This window comes from Schistocerca americana, chromosome 8, assembly GCF_021461395.2.
Source record: "Schistocerca americana isolate TAMUIC-IGC-003095 chromosome 8, iqSchAmer2.1, whole genome shotgun sequence".
Lineage (NCBI taxonomy): Eukaryota > Metazoa > Arthropoda > Insecta > Orthoptera > Acrididae > Schistocerca > Schistocerca americana.
In genome coordinates this window covers 255,686,625-255,708,330 of record NC_060126.1, presented here as the reverse complement: position 1 = coordinate 255,708,330, position 21,706 = coordinate 255,686,625, and the positions used below count along the sequence as shown (strand labels likewise).

Below are 21,706 nucleotides of genomic sequence, written 5' to 3'. Positions count from 1 at the left end.
TCAAAGTTTTTACTTTTTCTCCCTAAACTTTAATTCCTAGCCCAAATCTTTCTTTAATTCGCTGTACTGCTTGCTGCATGTACAGATTGAATAACATCGAACATATGCTATAACCCTGTCACACTCCCTTCTCAACCACAGCTTCCGTTTTGTGCCCCTCTACTTTTATAACTGCTTTCTGGTTTCTGTACAAGTCGTAAATAGTCTTTCGCTCCCTGTATGTTACCTCCGCTATCTTCATAATTTGAAAGAGAGTATTCCAGCCAGCAATGTCAAAAGCTTTCTCAACGTCTACAAATGCTGCAAACGTAAGTTTGCCTTTCCTTTACCTATCTTTTAAAATAAGTCGTGGAGTCAGCATACTCACGTGTTCCTATATTTCCCCGGAATCAAACTGGTTTTCATCAAGGTCGGCTTCTACCAGTTTTTCCTTTCTTCTGTAAGGAATTCGTGTTAGTAGTTTGCAACCACGACTTATTAAACTTATGGTTCGATAATATTCACACCTGTCAGCACCTGTGTTTTTTGGAATTGAAATTATTACATACTTCTTGAAGTCTGAGGGTATATCGCATGTGTCATTCATCTTGCTAACCAGATGGAAGAGTTTCGTGTGGCTGGCTCCCCCAAAGCCACGTAGACACAGTTTCATAGCATGATGAACTGCAACTACGTCAATTCCTAACTTACGTTCTGTTCGGAAAAGCATGCAAAGGAATACGGTGAATTCTGTTCTCCATAGTACCTTAATAATGTGATGTCGTTCGCCGAAACAATTTAAAAAGAGTAGCTCTCTTTTGTGTCTTTGTGAAAAGGGTGGTCTTCGATCTACAGTGCAGAATCAGTTTTCTATGAATTCATGCGAATAGTAGGGCATTTAAACTCACCACATCCCTTCCCTATGATCTTCACTCAATCCTTTTCGCCGGTCGGTGTGACAGGTTAGTTAGGTTTAAGTATTCTAAGTCTAGGGGACTGATGACCTCAGATGTTAAGTCCCATAGTGCTCAGAGCCATTTGAACCATTTATCAATCTATTTCGGTGTATATACAGGGCGTTTCAAAGTCTTTGACTCGAACGTCTTGGCGTGAAAATCTGCACTTCAAACCTAGCAATACGAACTAGGAAAGTAGGCACCTATCTGAACGTGATTTGAGAGTGAATAACAGACTCTGCGAATGTGCTCAAATTCTTCACAACCATACCGCATCTTACCATACGCTATAGCCAAATGCCACCACACCTGACTAGATCCCCAACTCACTTTTTACCTTTCAAACACATTTACCTGCGCTCGCAACGAGACGCGCTCATTTCTGATTGGTTTGTGGAACCGAAAAATGAGACAGTGCTTTCCGACAAACTTACTGAACATGTCAAAGAAAGTTATGCTTGCGGAAATTGATAGCTCAGTACAGAAAGTATATTCGCAGTATAATGGGAGTTAACAACAAGCGAAATAATTTAGTAGTGAAAGTAATAAACCTGACTGGCAAGTTTCAGCTAGAGTGAGCAATCTACTTTAATTAGCCTTCCATTAAAAATTTTGTAAAAGTGAACAATAACAACCTTGCAAAGTGCATGAAATCAACATAAATGCACGTCAGAATATCAATTATGTTATTTAATTTTTGTATGTATTTTTTGTAATAGACGATGATGAAGTATTAGAAGTCAAACGGCACTGAGTTATTTTTCTAGGCTGTTTTTACTACATAGCGTCTGTCTTCACAAATTTCATTTCTCTTGTTTGTAGATTCTCTTTGCAGTGGTACGGTGACTGAGTAACTTCTCAGTCTTGTCTTTGGCTTTGTTTTGCCGCGCGTGGAAATCTAATTTACTATCTGACAGATGTACTACATTTGCAGTTGTGATTAACTGCAGTTTACGCAACACAATGAATCAGACAGATATCTTAATTGACTTTTTCTTGGTTGGCTTTTGTAGATCTTTGTCCACGCTAATCTGGAGTCTCTTCACAAACATGTGCCGAAGGAAATACTGCCGGAGGAATATGGAGGAGACGCCGGACCGATCGACAAGATACAAAGTAAGTAGGTGGCTTTCTATATGATAAACATTTCCTCTGCTGCAGTCATTTGAAGAAGACTCTGCTTTATTTTTATTACCCAAACAAACTTACGTGCAACACTCCCTGCATACCAACTCTGACATTTTATTTATTGTTCTTTTCTTTGACACTCCGAAATCATGATAGGAAGACGGGAAGAGTGTAATTATTCATATCATTCTGGAACCAGTTAATGGCTGCGACTCTGTTGGAAAGTTTACAGGACTACATATCTTTCAAGCTTCACTCACTTACAGAACGAAACGATAGTTTCATTCGAGGTAGTACACATACACACACAAATTGTGCCCACTGGAAAGGTGTTCAGTAGCATGAAAGTTAACGTCGAGACATCCACTGTTGTCACTTGGTTTTCAAATGTACCTTTACAAAGGAAAATCCATATTCAGATATTAGTGTCAGTGGCATTGAGAAACATCTGAAATCGTTAAAACTGAGCAATGCTTCAGGTACCGATGGAATCCCTATCAGATTCTATGCAGAATACGCTTCTGAATTAGCCTCACTTTTAACTATAGTCTACCGTAGATCCCTCGATCGAAAACGGTTGCCCAGTAGTTGGAAGGGGGGACGTTTCTACAAGAAACGTAGTAGAAATAACTGTCATAATTCTAAAATTATTTTCCAATATATTTTACATCAATCTGTTGTAGAATCTTAGACGTATTATGAGCTCAAACATAATGTTTTTTGATCGGAAGGACCTCCTCCGTGTTAACCAGTGTGGATTACGGTACACAAGTCACTTGAAATTCAACTTACGCTTTTCCCGGATGACATGTCTAACATTATTGATCAAGGCAGTCAGGTACATGCAGTATTTCTTGACTTCCGAAAAATGTTTGACTCACAAATAGATAATATTAACTAAAGTTCGGTCATACTGGGAATCAGACAAAATTTGTTACTTAATTGAGCACTTTTTCGTAAGGAGGGCGCAAAATGTTATCCTGGGTAGACAGACATAAAGCAGAAGTAATTTCAGGCGTGCTCCAGAAAAGTATGTTGAGAAACTTGTTGTTCATGTTGTACATTAATGAACTTGCAGACATAATATTAATAGCGATAGCAAACTTTGCAAATGATGCAATTATCTTCAATGAATTACTGCCAGGAGAAGCCTTCACAAATATTCGGACAGTTCTCGATGATGTTTCAAAGCGATGCAGAGAGCAGCAACTTACTTGAAACATTCAGAAATGTAATATTTTACACCTATAAAAATGGAAGAGTTACAGTATCCTAAGATTTCAGTATCAACTAGTCACTATTGGTACAACTCATTGACACCAGTACTTGGGAGAAAAAATTCGTAGAGATATTAAATGAAACTGTGAAGTAGGTAAAGCAGGTGGAGTCTACAAAAGAGATTGCTTACTAAACAATCCTGAGACCCATTCTTGAATATTGCTCAAGTGTGTGTGACCAGTATCCAATACTGAACCGACAGAAAGATGGTCAACGCGAATATTCACACGTTTTATCAGGTTTGATTACATTGGGTCACAGCTGTGCGCAGCGACTGTATTAATTTTAAGGAGTAAATGGTGTAGCAATCAGTCGGAAATAATGTTTATTGCATATCCAAATTACGGTCTCTGTGTGGCCATGTTCACTGTTTGTTGGAGTATTTATGTCAGAGGTTGGGTGAGTTTAGACTCTCAACCTTTAGATTAATTTTTTTATCCAAGAAATTCGCCAAACAGTCGTACAAATTGAGAAGTTACTTTATTTTATTTTCGGTACCAGTTTCGGCAGTTCACTAAGCCATCTTCAGTCCCTATATGCAACTCTCAAAAAAATAATTGATTTTGACGTACTGGAAGCATATTTTCCTGGATGTCGTGAATTTTCAGGTGCTTCCTTCGGAGGCTTGATTGCATATGGGGCCTGAAGATAGCATAATGAATTGCTGAAACTGGTAGCGAAAATAAAATAACTTCTCAATCAGCGCGGCTGTTTGTCGAATTTCTTTGTCAAATATTTAACCAGCCGCTCTACCACGTCCACAGTGGAACAACAGAGACATTTGACATGAATAGTCCAGTTGGGGCTATGTGCTATATGCAGTTATGTGGTTTTAATGTTTTGACTTACATTTCTACACTGAAGATGACCAAACAGTGGCCGAAATATGGATCTGTAATAAACATTATTTGCGGCTGATTGCTGCACTGTTTCTTATTTAGTTCGCACGTTTGTTTGACCCATATGAAAGAGTTACTAAGTTGAAAAATCTGAACTGGCCGGCGCTTCAAGATGTCAACTATGCCGTAAAACGATACTTACGAAATATGTAGAAACACTATAAATTAAGGAATCTATTGAGCCTTATATAACGACCACGTAGTGACTGTGAAAAGAAACTTAGCCTAATTACAAAGGCATCCTAGCAATCGCTTTCACCTATTTGTGGGTGGAGAATGCAAATAATATACCGGGTGATCAAAAAGTCGGTATAGATTTGAAAAAATAAACCATGGAATAATGTAGATAGAGAGGTAGAAATTGACACACATGCTTTGAATGACATGGGGTTTTATTAGAACCAAAAAAAAAGTATTGCTAGACGCTTGAAAGATCACTTAGTGATGATCGTGTGCTCAGCTGCCACTTTCGTCATGCTTGGCCTCCGAGGTCCCAAGACCTCAGTCCGTGCGATTATTGGCTTTGGGGTTACCTGAAGTCGCAAGTGTATCGTGATCGATCGATATCCCTAGGGATGCTGAAAGACAACATCGACGCCAATGCCTCACCATAACTCCGAACATGCTTTACAGTTCTGTTCACAACATTATTCCTCGACTACAGCTATTGTTGAGGAATGATGGTGGACATATTGAGCATTTCTTGTAAAGAACATCATCTTTGCTTTGTCTTACTTTGTTATGCTAATTATTGCTATTCTGATCAGATGAAGCGCCATCTGTCGGACATTTTTTGAACTTTGTTTTTTTTTTTTTTGTTCTAATAAAACCCCATGTCTTTCCAAGCATGTGTGTCAATTTGTACCTCTCTATCTACATTATTCCGTGATTTATTCAGTTTTCAAATTTGTACTGGCTTTTTGATCACCCGGTATAAATAAAAGAACTTAAAAATTTTGTAAGCTAACATTAATTCCTCGTCCTAAATGAACACAATGATGCCAAAAGCTGCTCCTCTTTGCAGGTGAGTGGAGAAGCCGCATCGAGAGAAACGCTGCCTTCTTCAAGGAGGACGACAAGTACGGAGTTGACGAGTCGAAGCGGCCCGGAAAGCCCAAGACGCAGACCGACCTGTTCGGTGTCGAGGGATCCTTCCGGCAGCTCGCCGTAGACTGACGGAACAAGATGGGCGCTTCCTGTATCAATGTCCAACCGTATACGCTCTGCTATTGCATAAGGAACAGCATGTGGTATATTTGCGGGTTCCTGCCAATGTATGTCTTACAAAACAGTAACATAAATCCTCTTGAAAATATAAGCTTTCCTAAACTCATTGCTATTCTCATTCCTTTACCTGTTGTGCGTTATCATATAGGTGTGTTTTCGTATGTTCATTAGGGAATCGCTTGTATTTGGTAGCGCCCTATTGACTAAGCATCTGTGCAGTATGAACCGGAAATCCCCGACAAAATAAGGGACCAGCGGTTTCATGTGCATCGTAATAACTGTGATTTATTAGGTTTGTTACACCAGTCACTTTTGTTTCGTGAAAATACCTTCACAAAAGTTCATTCTAAGTGTTATAACATGTGATCACCAAACTGTACAATAGCAAAACGTAGAGTGATGCGCAAATCTACAGATTCAAGACTACTGCGATGTGTTTGACGGCGCCGGACTTCGGGTTCACTCTGTATACGCGGGGTGTTTCTTCTTCCTTTCCCTGTATACTACTCTATTCTCCCATCGGTGAGTTGAGAAGCCGCATCCTGAGGAACGCAGTCTTTCTCAACCTCGTACACCACCCCTCCCCCCCCCCCCCCCTCCAACCAATCTGCTGATATATTTTGTCCCCTTCCTTTTAGTTTGCGTTTTAAACTGGCGTGTAAACCTGAATAATCAATGTATCCACAAGCTGACACTATAATGCGGAGGCCATCCATTATAGGCGGGAGCCGAAGTTCAGATTTAGAGAGAACGAAGTAAGGAATAGGCCGTGAGCTTCCCAAAGGAACCATCGTAGAACTCTAATGAAGCGATTTAGGGAAGCCATGGAAAATCTACATCTAGACAGCTAGATAGTGACCAGGTCCACCGCTGTGTGGAATGCGAGTCTGTTATATCACGACTGCGCCAAATCGGTCGTTTCCATGCTACATTATTTGCTGCGTCCTGTGCGTGTCAGGAGATTTTCTATCCAGCCTGAAAAGCTAGGTAATATTCCACGAGAACGTATTTTTTTAAAGGTGTTGACGCGGTGTTGGATTAAACGTCTAGTCTTAATGCCGATTAAGACTTGTTTTTCCATCTGTGACACAGAGGATATCACGTGCGAAGAGGGCGAATTAACTTTTGCGTGATCGATGTTTTCGGAATTCCTATTGATTTCCAAAAAGTGATATTATTCCAAGTCTGATGTAATTTTTCATCTCAGAATATGTTCCACAAGTCTGCTAGAAATAGATGTGAATCACATACGGCGATAGCTCTGTGGATCAGTTATAGAACTTTTTCTTTTTATTAAACATGTGTGTGACCCGTGTTCTCTGTTTCAATCACGGGCGGTGCATCTGTGCTCCAGCGGAGTGGGACAGAATCCTTCAGTGGACTGTGTTCACAAATATCCACAGGCATAGCGTAGACTACTACAGGAAAAGAACGTGTGTATCGCCAGAGAACCACAAACAAGACTGAACGCACACGGTGTGGAGTACGGGTTTTTGAACAGCGGGCAGTGCCAATGCTCTGCTTGCCGCGATGCGGTTTTCCCGACGGCGAACAGTTCACCTTCACCGAGCCCAGCGCTGCGGGCTGCAATTAGCTCCGGGTTAAAAAACTTTCTGCCCGGGATCTGCTTGCTCACGTAATGGCCGCTTCCCGCCGTTACAGGATCGCAGGTGCGTCACCTTCAGGGTGATCAACAACAGACGTTACGCAAGTTCAACAAGAAGTTGGCCTTGTTGGTCGTCCATATATCAGGATACACACGCTTTCTTCAACGTATAAGGAATTCATCGTTTGATTATCCGTAGGAAACTATGAGGGGTCATCAGCTAGGAATACCCACGTTCCCCAGTGGCCCTATGGTACTGTAAATACCGTTTACAGACATGCACACGTAAGCAAAGAACAATTGAAGACACATATCGACGCTTGTTGATGTTGTTGCCGCTGCCGCGCTTGCGGCTGTGATGGTCTTCTCTCCGAAGACCGGTTTGATGCAGCTGTACACGATAGCCTACCCTGCGCAAGACTCTTGATATTTGCATAACAGCTGCAATCTATATCCACTTGAACTTCTTAGTGTATTCGAGTATGACCTCCGTCCACAATTTTACCCCCCATACTATTTTCCATTACCAAACAGCTAACTATATACCGGCCGTGGTGGCCGAGCGGTTCTAGGCGCTACAGTCTGGACCCGCGCGACCGCTACGGTCGCAGGTTCGAATCCTGCCTTGGGCGTGGATGTGTGTGATGTCCTTAGGTTAGTTAGGTTTAAGTAGTTCTAAGTTCTAGGGGACTGGTGACCTTAGAAGTTAAGTCCCATAGTGCTCAGAGCCATTTGAACCATTTTTTTTCTTTTTTGCTAACTATATGATGCCTCAGAATGTATCCTATCAACACCACTCACTTCTTTTAAGCAAACATTGCCACAAATTTTTTTTATTCTCCAATTTATTTAGTACGTCATCATTAGTTACTCGATCTACCGATCTAACTCTCAGCATTCTTGTGTAGAAACACATGGTGAAAGCTGTACTTCACCTGTCGGTTACAGATACTTGCTTTATTCAGTTACGCACAACTGGCCTATGTTGGCCTCACAGGCCATTCTCGAGGGAGGCAGGAAGGAAGGAAGATATGGGTTTAACGCCCTGTCGACAACCATGTAATTACAGTTCGATCGCACGCTCGCTATAAGTCAAAGGAAATACGTCGCACCCTTTTAAAGGAACCATCCCGACATTTGCATGTAGTGATTTAGGGGAACCACGATAAAGCTAAATATTGAGAGTTGGTCGCGGATCTGAACCATCGTCCTCCCGAATACGTGTCCAATAACATTCTAAAGTGTTGTCTGCAAAAAGACAGAACAAAGATGCAGAATGTTTATGGTGGCTTACTGACGTACAATAAACATCTGTTAAAAGGACAATGTAAAATTCGTAACTACTCGTGTCAACATAAATGTATCCAGTAGTTGTGAAGGCGAGCAGAATGTGCACTGAATACAGTAGTAGTCATCACAGAAACTATTGACATTTAAGTGCTCATTTTCGTAGTTGAAAGCCAACTATCAGCTCTGACCGTCGGGGAAACCAATAGAGCAAAGTGTACCCACTCAATCCAGGGAATTTAGTATGCGATTTTATTGGGATAGGTTGTGAATCTGAGATCATGTTGACTGAAACATAATTGATATGCTACCTCGGGAAGATTATTGCTACGGGTTTTTCAGTCGTTTCTAATCCATCGGGAGAGAGCCAGTCACTTGTGCACGTAATTGCCTTATCTACTTCCACTACCATGTGATGCAAGTTCTCCCTTCAGGAATATATACAGATGCCGTCCGCATATTATAGTATTTTCGTGGGCGGAAGAATAAGTTTCGAGATGTAGTGTATAAATTATAGCAATTAGGAACTGAACCCTGTGATAGAGCAATATTAAATAATGTCAAGGCAACTATTTTTGTCTTTGAATCTGACTGCAAATTCCTTTTATGAACTTTGCTGGCATTTCCCTATCCCGTTTTGGGTTCAAAATGGCTGTAAGCACTATGTGACTTAACACCTGAGGTCATCAGTCCCATAGATTACTTAAGCCTAACTAACCTGAGGACATCATACACATCCATGGCCGAGGTAGGATTTGAACCTGCGACGGTAGCAGCAGCGCGGTTCCGGACTGAAGTGCCTAGAACCGCTCGGCCACATCTGACGGCTCCCGTTTTGGGGATAATTTATTTATCTGCACTCAGTCATATGCTTGATAAGTATCCAAGAATGCAGCAAACAATCTTTCTTCAAAAGCTTTAAGTATGCCAGTAGACAACAGGGTTAAGTTATCTACTGTCGCTTTGCCTTTCCTGCAACCAAACTCAGACTGGTAGAGCGTTCTTGACTCCAGCCACCAACTGGAACTTTTTTACTAATCTTTCCAGAGTTTTCCGTTCACAAAATGATAGTGCTATTGGTCTAAAAGATTCGGCAATTGAAGGATCTTCATTGGGCTTCAGTATAGGAATAAGATGTGTTTTTCCGTCTGTAATCAGCTCATCCTGGCAACGTAGCTGATTCCATATTTGCAATAAGGCAGTTGGGGCTTCCACTGAATAGTGTACGCAGTCAACACAAGAACGTTTTTTGGAATCTGCATGCATTTCTGGTTCACCCGGCACACTTCGTGGCGCTGTTTTACCTACAAAGGTTTCCAACACGAAATATTGTCTGTTATTACAGCTGAACGTAGTTGTCGACAGCTAAAAGCTATTACTTTCTTCCATACGTCCGTTATACGAGATCTGTTCCCAAGCCAAGAACAGTAAGCTACCGTGGAGGCTTCCTTTAAAAAAAATACCGATTAATTTCGGCCTTAATGCGTTTGTGCTTCAAGTAATTATGCAACGTGTGATGTTTCCCGCACTCCGATAATGCTAGACGTCTTCGACCTATTGGTCTTCAACGTCCTGATTCCACTGAACCGTTGGGAGGTGGTTAGTTCTTATTTTTCCTGTATGCTGTGGAATGAAATATATTGCAGCACTATTTATAATATCAAGGAACGAAAAATATTTTTTTCTGAAATTTTGTCTTACGTCCAACCAGTGTAATTTTTTTTTTTTTTATATAAGTATATTACGATCAACATGCTTTTTCAGATTCGATTTGTTTTCGCGTTGTTGCACTACTAAACTACTAAAATTTTACTGAAAATACTCAGTTTCAGTTTATTCGAAAAGTGACCCGAGCCCAGGGCACGAATTTTCACGCTGCAGTAGTTGTCAAATGAGAGACGCTGCGCGGAGTGGCCGCGCGGTTTGAGGCGCCATGTCACGGATTGCGCGCCCCTCCCGCCGGTAATTCGAGTCCTCCCTCGGGCATGGGTGTGTGTGTTGTTCTTAGCATAAGTTAGTTTAAGTAGTGTGTAAGTCTAAGGAGTCCGCAGCTCGTGGTCCTGCGGTAGCGTTCTCGCTTCCCACGCCCAGGTTCCCGGGTTCGATTCCCGGCGGGGTCAGGGATTTTCTCTGCCTCGTGATGACTAGGTGTTGTGTGCTGTCCTTAGGTTAGTTAGGTTTAAGTAGTTCTAAGTTCTAGCGGACTGACGATAGTGATCAGAGCCAAGTCTAAGGACCGTTGACCTCAGTAGTGCGATCCCTTAGGAATTCACACACATTTAAAGTGAAAAACAAGGCGACCGTAATGTATTATCAACAACTGACCATTTTCATAGTGGTAAATCAATTATTGTTACCGATAGACTATTCAGTATTATTCAATTGTTGCCGTCTACATTTCCTAATAGTTCGGTTCCACGTGCGTCATTCATTTCATACACCCACAAATGTTGATGTGCGTTATTTCCACGTAGCAGGAATGGAAGTGACAACTGTCTGAAGAGATTATTCCACAAAGATGTGCTTATTCTTCGACAAGGAGGTTTATATATCGACGAAATACAATTGACCTATTCTTGTTTTCACTACCGCAGCAATTCGGTCGACGAGACCTGAAGGGAGTCTTCATGAAAGCGAATCTGTTAGTGGCGAGCTCTCCTCTTCCATCTTCTCGATCGTTTCTTAAAATCTCATATTATCAAAAGCAAATATTTAGCAGTATTTACATAAGTGTGTTCATATATCGATGCCGGCCGGAGTGGCCCACCGGTTCTAGGCGCTTCAGTCTGGAACCGCGCGACCGCTACGGTCGCAGGTTCCAATCCTGCCTCGGGTATGGATGTGTGTGGTGTCGTTAGGTTAGTTAGGTTTAAGTAGTACTAAGTTCTAGGGGACTGATGACCTCAGACGTTAAGTCTCATAGTGCTCAGGGCAATTTCAACCACATATTGATACATGTGTTGCAGATGTATATGTGACATATCTATATAGACTGGCATGTTAGAGGTTCTAAATCTTAACAAAAGACTGCAGTGTGAACAGCGTGCTGAAGCTATTAATGCGCCTGCAATGTGTCATAGTATTAAGGACAGGGAGAAGGAAATTTCTATATTGTATTCGGATGCAAAATAATTAAAATATATAACTTCGAGAGTTGTTTCAAGCGGATAAAATAAGAAAACGAGACGATATGTCCCTATTAACTAAATAAAAATGATAGCAGTAAGAAGGAAAGGTAAAAAGTTGTAAAAGTTGTTTGCAACAGCAGAGAAATGACATGGTGTAAAAAATTTACACAATTACACAATATGTAATGAAACGATGGACAGTTTATAACCTTGTATCATAGATGATAGATGGTCTAACGTAAAAATATGCTACCAGCTGTTAAAACGACGTCACATGATGAATCGAGTAATAGTATGTATGACAGAGTACCTCATAAAATATCTAAATTTATAAAAGTTGTGAACAGTAGCAGTTTGGTGCAGCAATGAAGTGACAGGGTGCGAGATTTGTATACACATCAAAAGAAGTTATGCAGCACTCCAGTTCCCAGAACTCCCGAAGATAGACGATGACTGTGGATATTGTATCACAGACACAGTTCCTTTGACTGTTCAGAGATGTCACTAAACCCGCCCAAAGATGTAAACAACCATCCATGAGCAGCGCCTATTAGACGGAGGGGGGCCAACAGCCGATCAGTTTCAGTCTTTCCACCAGCAAGGAGGTATATGGCCCGTATTGTCTGCAGTTCAACCATGCCCACACGGCCGTTCGATCGCGTCTGCATTGTTACTTTATGTCAGGAAGGGCTCTCAACAAGGGAAGTGTCCAGGCGTCTCGGAGTGAACCAAAGCGATGTTGTTCGGACATGTAGGAGACGCAGAGAGACAGGAACTGTCGATGACATGCCTCGCTCAGGCCGCTCAAGGGCTACTACTGCAGTGGATGACCGCTACCTACGGATTATGGCTCAGAGGAACCCTGACAGCAACGCCACCATGTCGAATAATGATTTGTGCATCCACAGAACGTCGTGTTATGACTCAAACTATGTGCAATAGGCTGCATGATGCGCAACATCACTCACGACGTCCATATGAGGTCTAACTTTACAACCACGACACCATGCAGTGCGGTACAGATGGGCCCAACAACACGCAGAATGGACCGCTCAGGATTGGCATCACGTTCTCTTCACCGATGAGTGTCGCATATGCCTTCAACCAGACAATCGTCGGAGATGTGTTAGGAGGCAACGCGGTCAGGCTGAATGGCTCAAAATGGTTCAAATGGCTCTGAGCACTATGGGACTTAACATCTGTGGTCATCAGTCCCCTAGAACTTAGAACTACTTAAACCTAACTAACCTAAGAACATCACACACATCCATGCCCGAGGCAGGATTTGAACCTGCGACCGTAGCAGGCCGAATGCCTTAGACACACTGTCCAGCGAGTGCAGCAAGGTGGAGCTTCCCTGCTTTTCGGGGTGTCATTATGTGGGGCCGACGTACGCCGGTGATGGTCATGGAAGGCGCCGTAACGGCTGTACTATATGTGAATGCCATCCTCCGACCGATAATGCAACCATATCGGCAGCATATTGGCGAGGCATTCGTCTTCATGGTCGACAATTCGCGTCCTCATTGTGCACATCTTGTGAATGACTTCCTTCAGAATAACGACTGGAGTGGCCAACTTGTTCTCCAGACATGAAACCTATCGAAAATTGAAACATCCCCTTAGAAAAATTTATAAATGACAGTGCTGGAAAACCTCTACGTTATTTGATTTTCAAACAGCTGAGCAGAACTCAACGTACTCAGACATTTCTCTCTGTTTTTGTTCTGATCAACACTAAACTGACACACCATTTTTTTTAGCGCAACGCAATCTGACTTTCAATAATCCCTACAAAAGAATGGCCCTGACTAACAATAACCTACACCTTTCATGAATCACTTACCTCACAAAAATCTTCGTTACTCAGACTACTGCAATACGGCGTGCGCCAATACTGCCAGCTAAATAAAAGATTCTAACTACTGAAGGCACTAACTACTGATAGGCATAGTTAGCAAATGAAAGATTTTGATGGAGAAAAACAATGCATTTACCTTAATAGTGTTCAAAAGTCATAATATGTATATCAGTTCATAACATCCAGTCTTACAAATTTCCTTTTTCTGGCGGACACACGTCCAGATCGTCCGCTCTCAAAACTCTGCCGTCTCTCTCCCCACATCCACCACCGTTGGCGGCTCACCTCCAACTGCGCAACGCTATGCGCTGTTCACATCCAGCTGCCCAACACTACAATAGAGAATATCCCAACAATGCAAACCAGCCACAGACTGCACACAGCACAGATAGTGATTTTCATACAGAGCGCTACGTGGCGTTACCAACATAGAAACCTAAACAGCCTACTTACAAAATGCCTAGGATAGATTGAAAAGGGCTGTTTATGGGCGACATAACCCACCAACCACTCTAAGGGATCTACGCCGAATCGCCGTTGAGGAGTGGAACAATGTGGGCCAACAGCGCCTTGATGAATATGTGGATAGTATGCCACGACGAACACAGACATGCACCAATGCAAGAGGACGTGCTACTGGGTATTAAAGGTAACAGTATGTACAGCAATGTGTACCACCGCCTCCGAATATCTCGCTGTATGGTGGTACAACATGCAATGTGTGAATTTCATGAGCAATAAAGAGGGCAGAAATGATGTTTATGTTGATCTCTATTCCCATTTTCTGTACAGGTTCCGGAACTCTCAGAACTTATTTTAATGGGTGTATAACGATCAATACAGAGTGTCCGGAAATTCCTCTTTACAAACTCATAGGTTTTGTAGAGAGGAGTTAGTACAGAATATTTTAAATAGGCATCCATGTCCGGAAACATACCGTTTCCATACTACGGGCGTTTGAAAACGTGTTTGCTAGGTAGGTATGCAACAGGGTAGTGATGTGGTTATCCACAATGTCCGACTCCATCGCATACCCTATTCGCCACAGTTACGCAACGGCTTCGAGAAAGGGCTCCCTTCACCGTAAGCAGGCGTGCCTGCAGTGCTCCAAGGAATAGTTACACACCCGAACTGGAAAGAGCCGTGCTGCACCACGTTTCCTTTTTGTTTCTACGGTTATTAATGAGTGGAGCTGTAAGGCAAATAATGTGCTTGCGTCATGCCTAATGAATTACTTGCAATAGTCGTCGTGTTGCCAACATGTTTTCAGAATGGTTGTAGCACGGAAACGGTACATTTCCGAACATACGTTCCAATTCGCAATATTACCTGAAGTCCCTTCTCTACGCCCTAACAGTTTGTAAGGAATTGCCGAATACCCTGTATACTATCAAACTATGGTCTGGTTACAATCTAGTATCATGGCCTGTGGTCGTCCAACGTAAAATGTTCCTTCGGTGGCTTAAAAAGCTAGGGGATATCAGCATAGTCCAGTCAGCTTAAAATGGTTAAATGTTAACACATGCGTGATGTTGCTAGGTATTAAAATGTAAAGGTAGGTTATTCAGCTGATAAAAACATATTCAAAATCTTCATAACCATGTATGAAATGAAATGTCGTGTGACGAGGGCCTCCCGTCGGGTAGACCGTTCGCCTGGTGCAAGTCTTTCGATTTGACGCCACTTCGGCGACTTGTGCGTCGATGGGGATGAAATGATGATGATTAGGACAACACAACACCCAGTCCCTGAGCGGAGAAAATCTCCAACCCAGCCGGGAATCGAACCCGGGCCCTTCGGATTGACAGTCTGTCGCGCTGACCACTCAGCTACCGGGGCAGCCCATGTTCCATATTAATATGTTTTGGTTGCTATTATCAAACCCTAGTTAAATTTAAAGTACTTATAACCTAAAAAGGTCCGCAGCTCGTGGTCTTGCGGTAGCGTTCTCGCTTCCCGCGCACAGGGCCCCGGGTTCGATTCCCGGCGTGTTCAGGGATTTTTCCTGCCTCGAAATGACTGGATGTGTTTTCATTATCATCATTCATCCCCATTACGGTCGGAGGAAGGCAATGGCAAACCACCTCCGCTAGGACCTTGCCTAGTACGGCGGTGCGGGTCTCCCGCATATTCCCCTACTCTCCTCGGAGTATGGGACCTCATCGTCATCGTCAACCTAAAAAGTTACAAAAACTAAGAAAGACATATGGCATAGCGGACCTGAAAAACCAGGCTAAGCGACAAGACGAATCTTATTGGATTTGGTTCAGACAGCAATAACAATCTAGGTTTATAATCACCTCTCCATCCATCCTATTTCCACGTTAGTATATTTGGTGCACTTGGCTCTTACATTTTGTAATTTATATTACAGTCACAGGAACTGGTGCATAAGTGAGAGGAATCTCTTTATTAAGTGCCACTTTCATTTATTGATATCAAATATCCGGGTTTTGCATTATCAACCTGTCCCTCACGAACGTGTACAAAGCTGTAAATACACAAACTTTCAATAAAAGCACATTGGGTTTGGAGTCTACTGGGATACGTAGCTCACCATCGCATTGTTCACATTTCCTCATCGGTCGGTCTAAATAGGCATAATGAATAATGCAAAGTGGTTAGTCTCGTAATTGAATTATAGCTATTTTTCAGGTCTCAGAGCATTATAAATGTTATCGAATGATGTTAGGCCATTACTTTTTTCTCATTTAATGCAATATAATCGTTTATACTTTGAATACTGCACGCACACAGGTATAGAATGTAGTGCCGAATAAATGGAGTGTTCCGAAAATAGTCAAATGGTTCAAATGGCTCTGAGCACTATGGGACTTAACGTCTATGGTCATCAGTTCCCTAGAACTTAGAACTACTTAAACCTAACTAACCTAAGGACATCACACAACACCCAGCCATCGCGAGGCAGAGAAAATTCCTGACCCCGCCGGGAATCGAACCCGGGAACCCGTGCGTGGGAAGGGAGAACGCTACCGCACGACCACGAGCTGCGGGCCCGAAAATAGTCACTTGTATGGTAATTCACCCGCATTCCAATCACAACCATCTATTCCTGTATTTGCTTATGCAGCCAAATTGCAGAGCAACTGTGCAGAGGCCGACTGGTTAGTGATAAGCTACTGTTTTGTGTAGCGACTTAACAAGAACGCGCCTGACAGTTAGTTCTTCATGAGAACTTACGGTTATGATTTTACTTTCCCAAATATGACTGTCGAAACCGTACGCATCTTCCTTATCAGTCGATGTTCTTTTTCGTTGGCGTATTTTATTTTTCACACAGTTGCATGTCCTGTTTTTTTTTACTGAACAGTGTCAGCAAAGAGAACTTGGGACGTATCACAGTAGCATATACTCAGGTATAACGAATGCTTCTCCAGCACGATGCACTTTTAAAGTATTTTCTGGAACACGTTGAATACCACACGAGAGCGACGTTACTGCAGCCGGTTTCGTCGGCATTCTAGAGCTCTGTCTGTATTGTTTACAACCCTCGTCATTTAATTTTGTATTATTCCAACAGACATCCGTATCACAGAAACAAATCGTGTTTCTTCGGAAAGGAAATATTCATGCGCGCATTGAAAAATTTACTGCAGAGTTGCACCAAACGCATTTGTGAATGCCACATTTTATTTCTAACAGACTGACGGAAAAAAATATCGCAACAGCAACAAGGAGTTGTGCGACATAAACGAAATTCGGTTTGCGTGTCTCTATATCTGAGAGGTGATGTCTACTCAAATTTCACCCACATTGCATAAGTGGGGCCTGTTAGCGTCACTATGAATGTCGCGGAATCCCCACCGCACACCCTTTTTACTTTATATGCATTTTATATGGCATAATATTTTAATTAACTTTATATTGTTTATTGTTGCAAGCACGACAGATAAAATACGATTCTCACTATTAGTTTCTGCAGTTGAAAATATTTTAACTTTATCCACTTTGATCTATTATGTGGGGATACGCACAACACTGAAAGATTTACTGCTGTGGACGTACGGTCTTTAATTTGCAAACTATTTTTATACAACACTGATCTGTCTTGTTAGCCATGGAACATGGTATCATTATTGTAACTAATTATGGAATAAAAAACGGCCTTCGCTACTTTCATCTCTTGAATGCACTGAAAATTACTCTTATTACCTGTACGGAAGTTACAGTATGTTATGTTCGCTAAACGTAAAAGCTGCAGTGTATTTTATTTTATATATGAACACTATCAACTGCCACGACTAAAATGACAGCACGAAGCTAAAGAAATGAAATTTGATTTTTATGTTATTAGCCAGAACAGGTTTTGCACAGAAGTCTTTGATCACACATAAGTAAAATTTTATCACTCATGGATTATTTACGTAACTGATAACATAATAGCAGCTGCCCATTTCAACCTGAAAATGACATAATAAAATCCACAATTTCCCTCTGAAGTCTCCAGGAAACAAAGAGATAATTTTACTGTACCGTTACATGCCCGCTATATTGCGGGAAAACTGCTGTCATTCAATTTAATTTGAATTTGCCGCGGGAGCGGTTCCCGCGATCGCTGCACGGCTCTGCGTCATGAAAAATTCCTAATATGCTGAAAACGGCTACGAATGTGGAACGAAATCTTGGGCAAGATAGCAATAAATTATTACACCTAATAATTTTAACAATTTCTATATTCAAAAAATCAATATAAATTGAAAGTACGCACATTTAACAAATATGAGCCTCCAATGGCGTCTTTCTCGATCAAAGGACAAACGAAGGCTACCTAAGCATTCAAGCGAGCGTCACAGGCTCTTACAACTTTAACGGCTACAATAAGACAGAGAGAGTAATGTTTTAACCTCCACTATCTATAGGCAATTGACGATGCATCTTTGTAATTATTTTTAATTATCATTGTCTGCTTTGATAGATACATTCGCCGACCACAGACGTTATTTGTGAAATATGGATACATAAATATTGCACAAACATAAGAATGAAAAATTGTTATTTCCTTTCATACATAATCTACAACCATTCATACAGTAATGAAATAATAATACACATAAATGTTTATTTTTTATGTATTATAACGATTTTGTAGATGTCTTGCCAGGAGACGTCACATGAGGATGCGAATCAGGTTTGATTTAAATACACACTGTAACGGTCCTGATCGTTAGTTACCTCCGATATTGGATACAAGAAATTGATATTATTCAAGAATTCCTTTAAGGCGACAAAGACGTCATTATCAACATCTAACTGACTTTGAACGAGGTCGTGTAATAGGGCTACAAGAAGCTAGATACGCCTTCTGCGATACTGCAGAAAGGCTTAACAGAGATGTAGCCACTATACGTGATTGCTGGCACTGGTGGTTAGGGTGGTCACAAGAAGATCGGGCTCCGGACGGTCACATGCACTACCGAGAGGGAAGATCATCGTGTAAGGCATGTGCCTCTGGCGCACTCTACTGCATCTTCAGCAGCAATTCGAGCATCATTTGTCACCACGGTGACACAACGAACTGTTACAAATCGGCTACCTCAAGGACAGCTCTGAGCCAGACGTTCTGTAGCGTGCACTCCACTGACCCCAAACCACCCATTTGCTACGTCATTGGTGTCAAGCGAGAGCTCACTGGAGTATAGGGTGGAGGTCTAGTGTCGGCAACTTTCCTTGGCCTGCTCGATCACCAGATCTGTCTCCAGTCGAGCACATTTGGGATGTCATCGGACAACAACTCCAGCGTCATTCACAGCCAGCGTTAACTGTTCCTGTATTGGCCGACCAAGTATAGCAGGGGTGGAACTCCACCCCAAAAACCGACATCCGGCACCCGCTCAGCACAATGTATGCCCGTTAACATGTTTGCATTCAACATTCTAACGGTTAAATCGGTTACTCATATACCAGCATTTCACAGTTACAATGGCCAATCTCGCGATTACATTTACCTGTGATCTTGCTATATTAATCACATTAATACGTCACCTAGAAAAATGCATTTTCGAACTTTCGCTACTCTACATTAATAATTTTTTTGTGTTGCGATTTATTTTTCCGTCAGCGTACTAATATCGTCACATCACTACATTTAAAAAGAATGGTCTTTCCTGAAGAAATACCATTCGTTATAGCGACGTTTTTTGGGTGATAACGAAAACAAAATGACAAGGCTCAAACGCAGGACGATAATTACTTGAACTCTGCTATTACACTCGGTTGCGCTAACGTAGCTGATCGAAGACTGCCGCTCTCGTATGGTGTCCGCAGCTCGTGCTCCACTGGCTAGCGTTGCTGCCTCTGGATCACGGGGTCCTGGGTTCGATTTCCGGCCGATTGGGGTATTTTCTCCGCTCGGGGACTGGGTGTTTGCGTTGTACGCATCATTTCATCATCACTCGTGAAAGTGGCGTGACTGCACTGTGTAAGGATTAGGAATTTGTACGGGCGCTGATAACCGCGCAGTTGAGCGCCCCACAAGCTAAATATCATCATCATCTCGTATGGTGTTCAACATCCACGTAAAACTCTGAATCTTCTCTTCATGAAAATGCTTAAAAAGGGACCCTTACTAGACCAGTGTATGTTACAAGTATGTTTTAAAATCGTGCGAAATACGAGCAAAGTTGTTGCCCGGATTAACGTTCATTGTCCGACTGAAAACTTCCGGGACTGAGTTTGCTCCTGGTGTACTCGTATAAGCGACAGCAGCACGTAACTAAGGTTGCAGTTTGAACTGACAACAGTAAACAATAGATGTGCGTGCAACCAGTCAATAGTGGGTATAGAACAGATTTGCGTCCGATGAGTCAACTGTGAAAGAGGCAGTGTTAAGTAGTGGACGTGCGACTGTACTGAGTCAGCACCGCTGTGTCATATATCGCAAGAGTGCCACATCCCTAAATCAAGAGTTCAAGACGTTCTCCAGAAAATTTTGAAGAACGAAAAGTATGTGCAAAGTTTGGTTCAAATGGTTCAAATGGCTCTGAGCACTATGGGAGGTCATCAGTCACCTAGAACTTAGAACTACTTAAACCTAACTAACCTATGGACATCACACACATCCATGCCCGAAGCAGGATTCGGACCTGCGACAGTAGCGGTCGCGCGGTTCCAGACTGAAGCGCCTAGAACCGCTCGACCACAGCGGCCGGCCTAAAGTTTGGTCCTCACTCATTGACTTCACAGCAAAAATAACTATGCGGTGAAGCCAGGTGCGTTTTATTTGAAATGCAAAATGCGGACAGTTATTAGTGCCGACGAGACTTTGTGTTATCGATATGAACCTAGCACAGAAGACAAAGTGCAGCAACTCACACGAAGTGTCAACACTTGGACATTATAAACGACATTCAAAGCAGTGTGACGAGAGAGTAGAAAAACATCACAAATAAGGACCTTCTTGACAGTTTCATTTGGCTGTATGAACGTTATATGCCTTGCACTAAGGTAGGGGGAGACTCCGAACACCTAGAGGATTAAACCAACCATATTAACTTTTCTCTGGTTTTTGTAAATAAAATCTCGAAAGTATTGGGACAGACGGAATATGCTTCCCTTGTCAGTCTCATAATTTGGTACTGTCTGGCTAGAACCGGGGTACCGCAGCAATACACGGTCTGACAAGGGGACCGCGCCTACACGTCATCCTCGATTTCGACCAAATTTACGGTATACGCAGGGCGTAGCCAGAAATGAATGTGGACTTTGAAAAAATACATCACTTTTGGCCCGTATTGGGCGAGGCATGAGCCATATACCCTGATGTCAGAGAAAGTTCTGGGATAGCGATATGCACATATTGTATACAGATGGAGGTGTTCTCCCGTAAACAACGTACAAGAGGGCGGTACATTGGCAGAGCTGTCATTTATACTCAGGTGATTCATGCGAAAAGATGTCGGACATGATTATGTCAGCACGACGGTAATTAACAGACTTCGAACAAAAAATGGCAGCTGGAGCTAGACGCATGACACATTGTTGTTGTTGTTGTGGTCTTCAGTCCTGCGACTGGTTTGATGCAGTTCTCGATGCTACTCTATCCTGTGCATGCTTCTTCATCTCCCAGTACCTACTGCAACCCACATCCTTCTGAATCTGCTTACTGTATTCATCTCTTGGTCTCCCTCTACGATTTTTAACCTCCACGCTGCCCTCCAATACTAAATTCGTGATCCCTTGATGCCTCAGAACATGTCCTACCAACCGATCCCTGCTTCTAGTCAACTTGTGCCACGAACTCCTCTTCTCCCTAAATCTATTCAATACCTCCTCATTAATTATGTGATCTACCCATCTAATCTTCAGCATTCTTCTGCAGCACCACAGTTCGAAAGTAT

The 21,706-nt window shown here is 42.3% G+C and overlaps 1 protein-coding gene across 1 annotated transcript in view; it reads left to right on the top strand.

Moving 5' to 3' along the window:
- LOC124545746 (alpha-tocopherol transfer protein-like) overlaps nucleotides 1-5,573 on the top strand; it is a 50,068-nt gene extending 44,495 nt beyond the window's left edge. Inside the window, exons 6-7 of the mRNA XM_047124688.1 lie at nucleotides 1,949-2,051; nucleotides 5,265-5,573. Coding sequence (XP_046980644.1) covers nucleotides 1,949-2,051; nucleotides 5,265-5,416 — 255 coding nt within the window. The 3' untranslated portion in view covers nucleotides 5,417-5,573. The remainder of the gene's footprint in view (nucleotides 1-1,948; nucleotides 2,052-5,264) is intronic.
- Nucleotides 5,574-21,706: the final 16,133 nt, after the last annotated feature.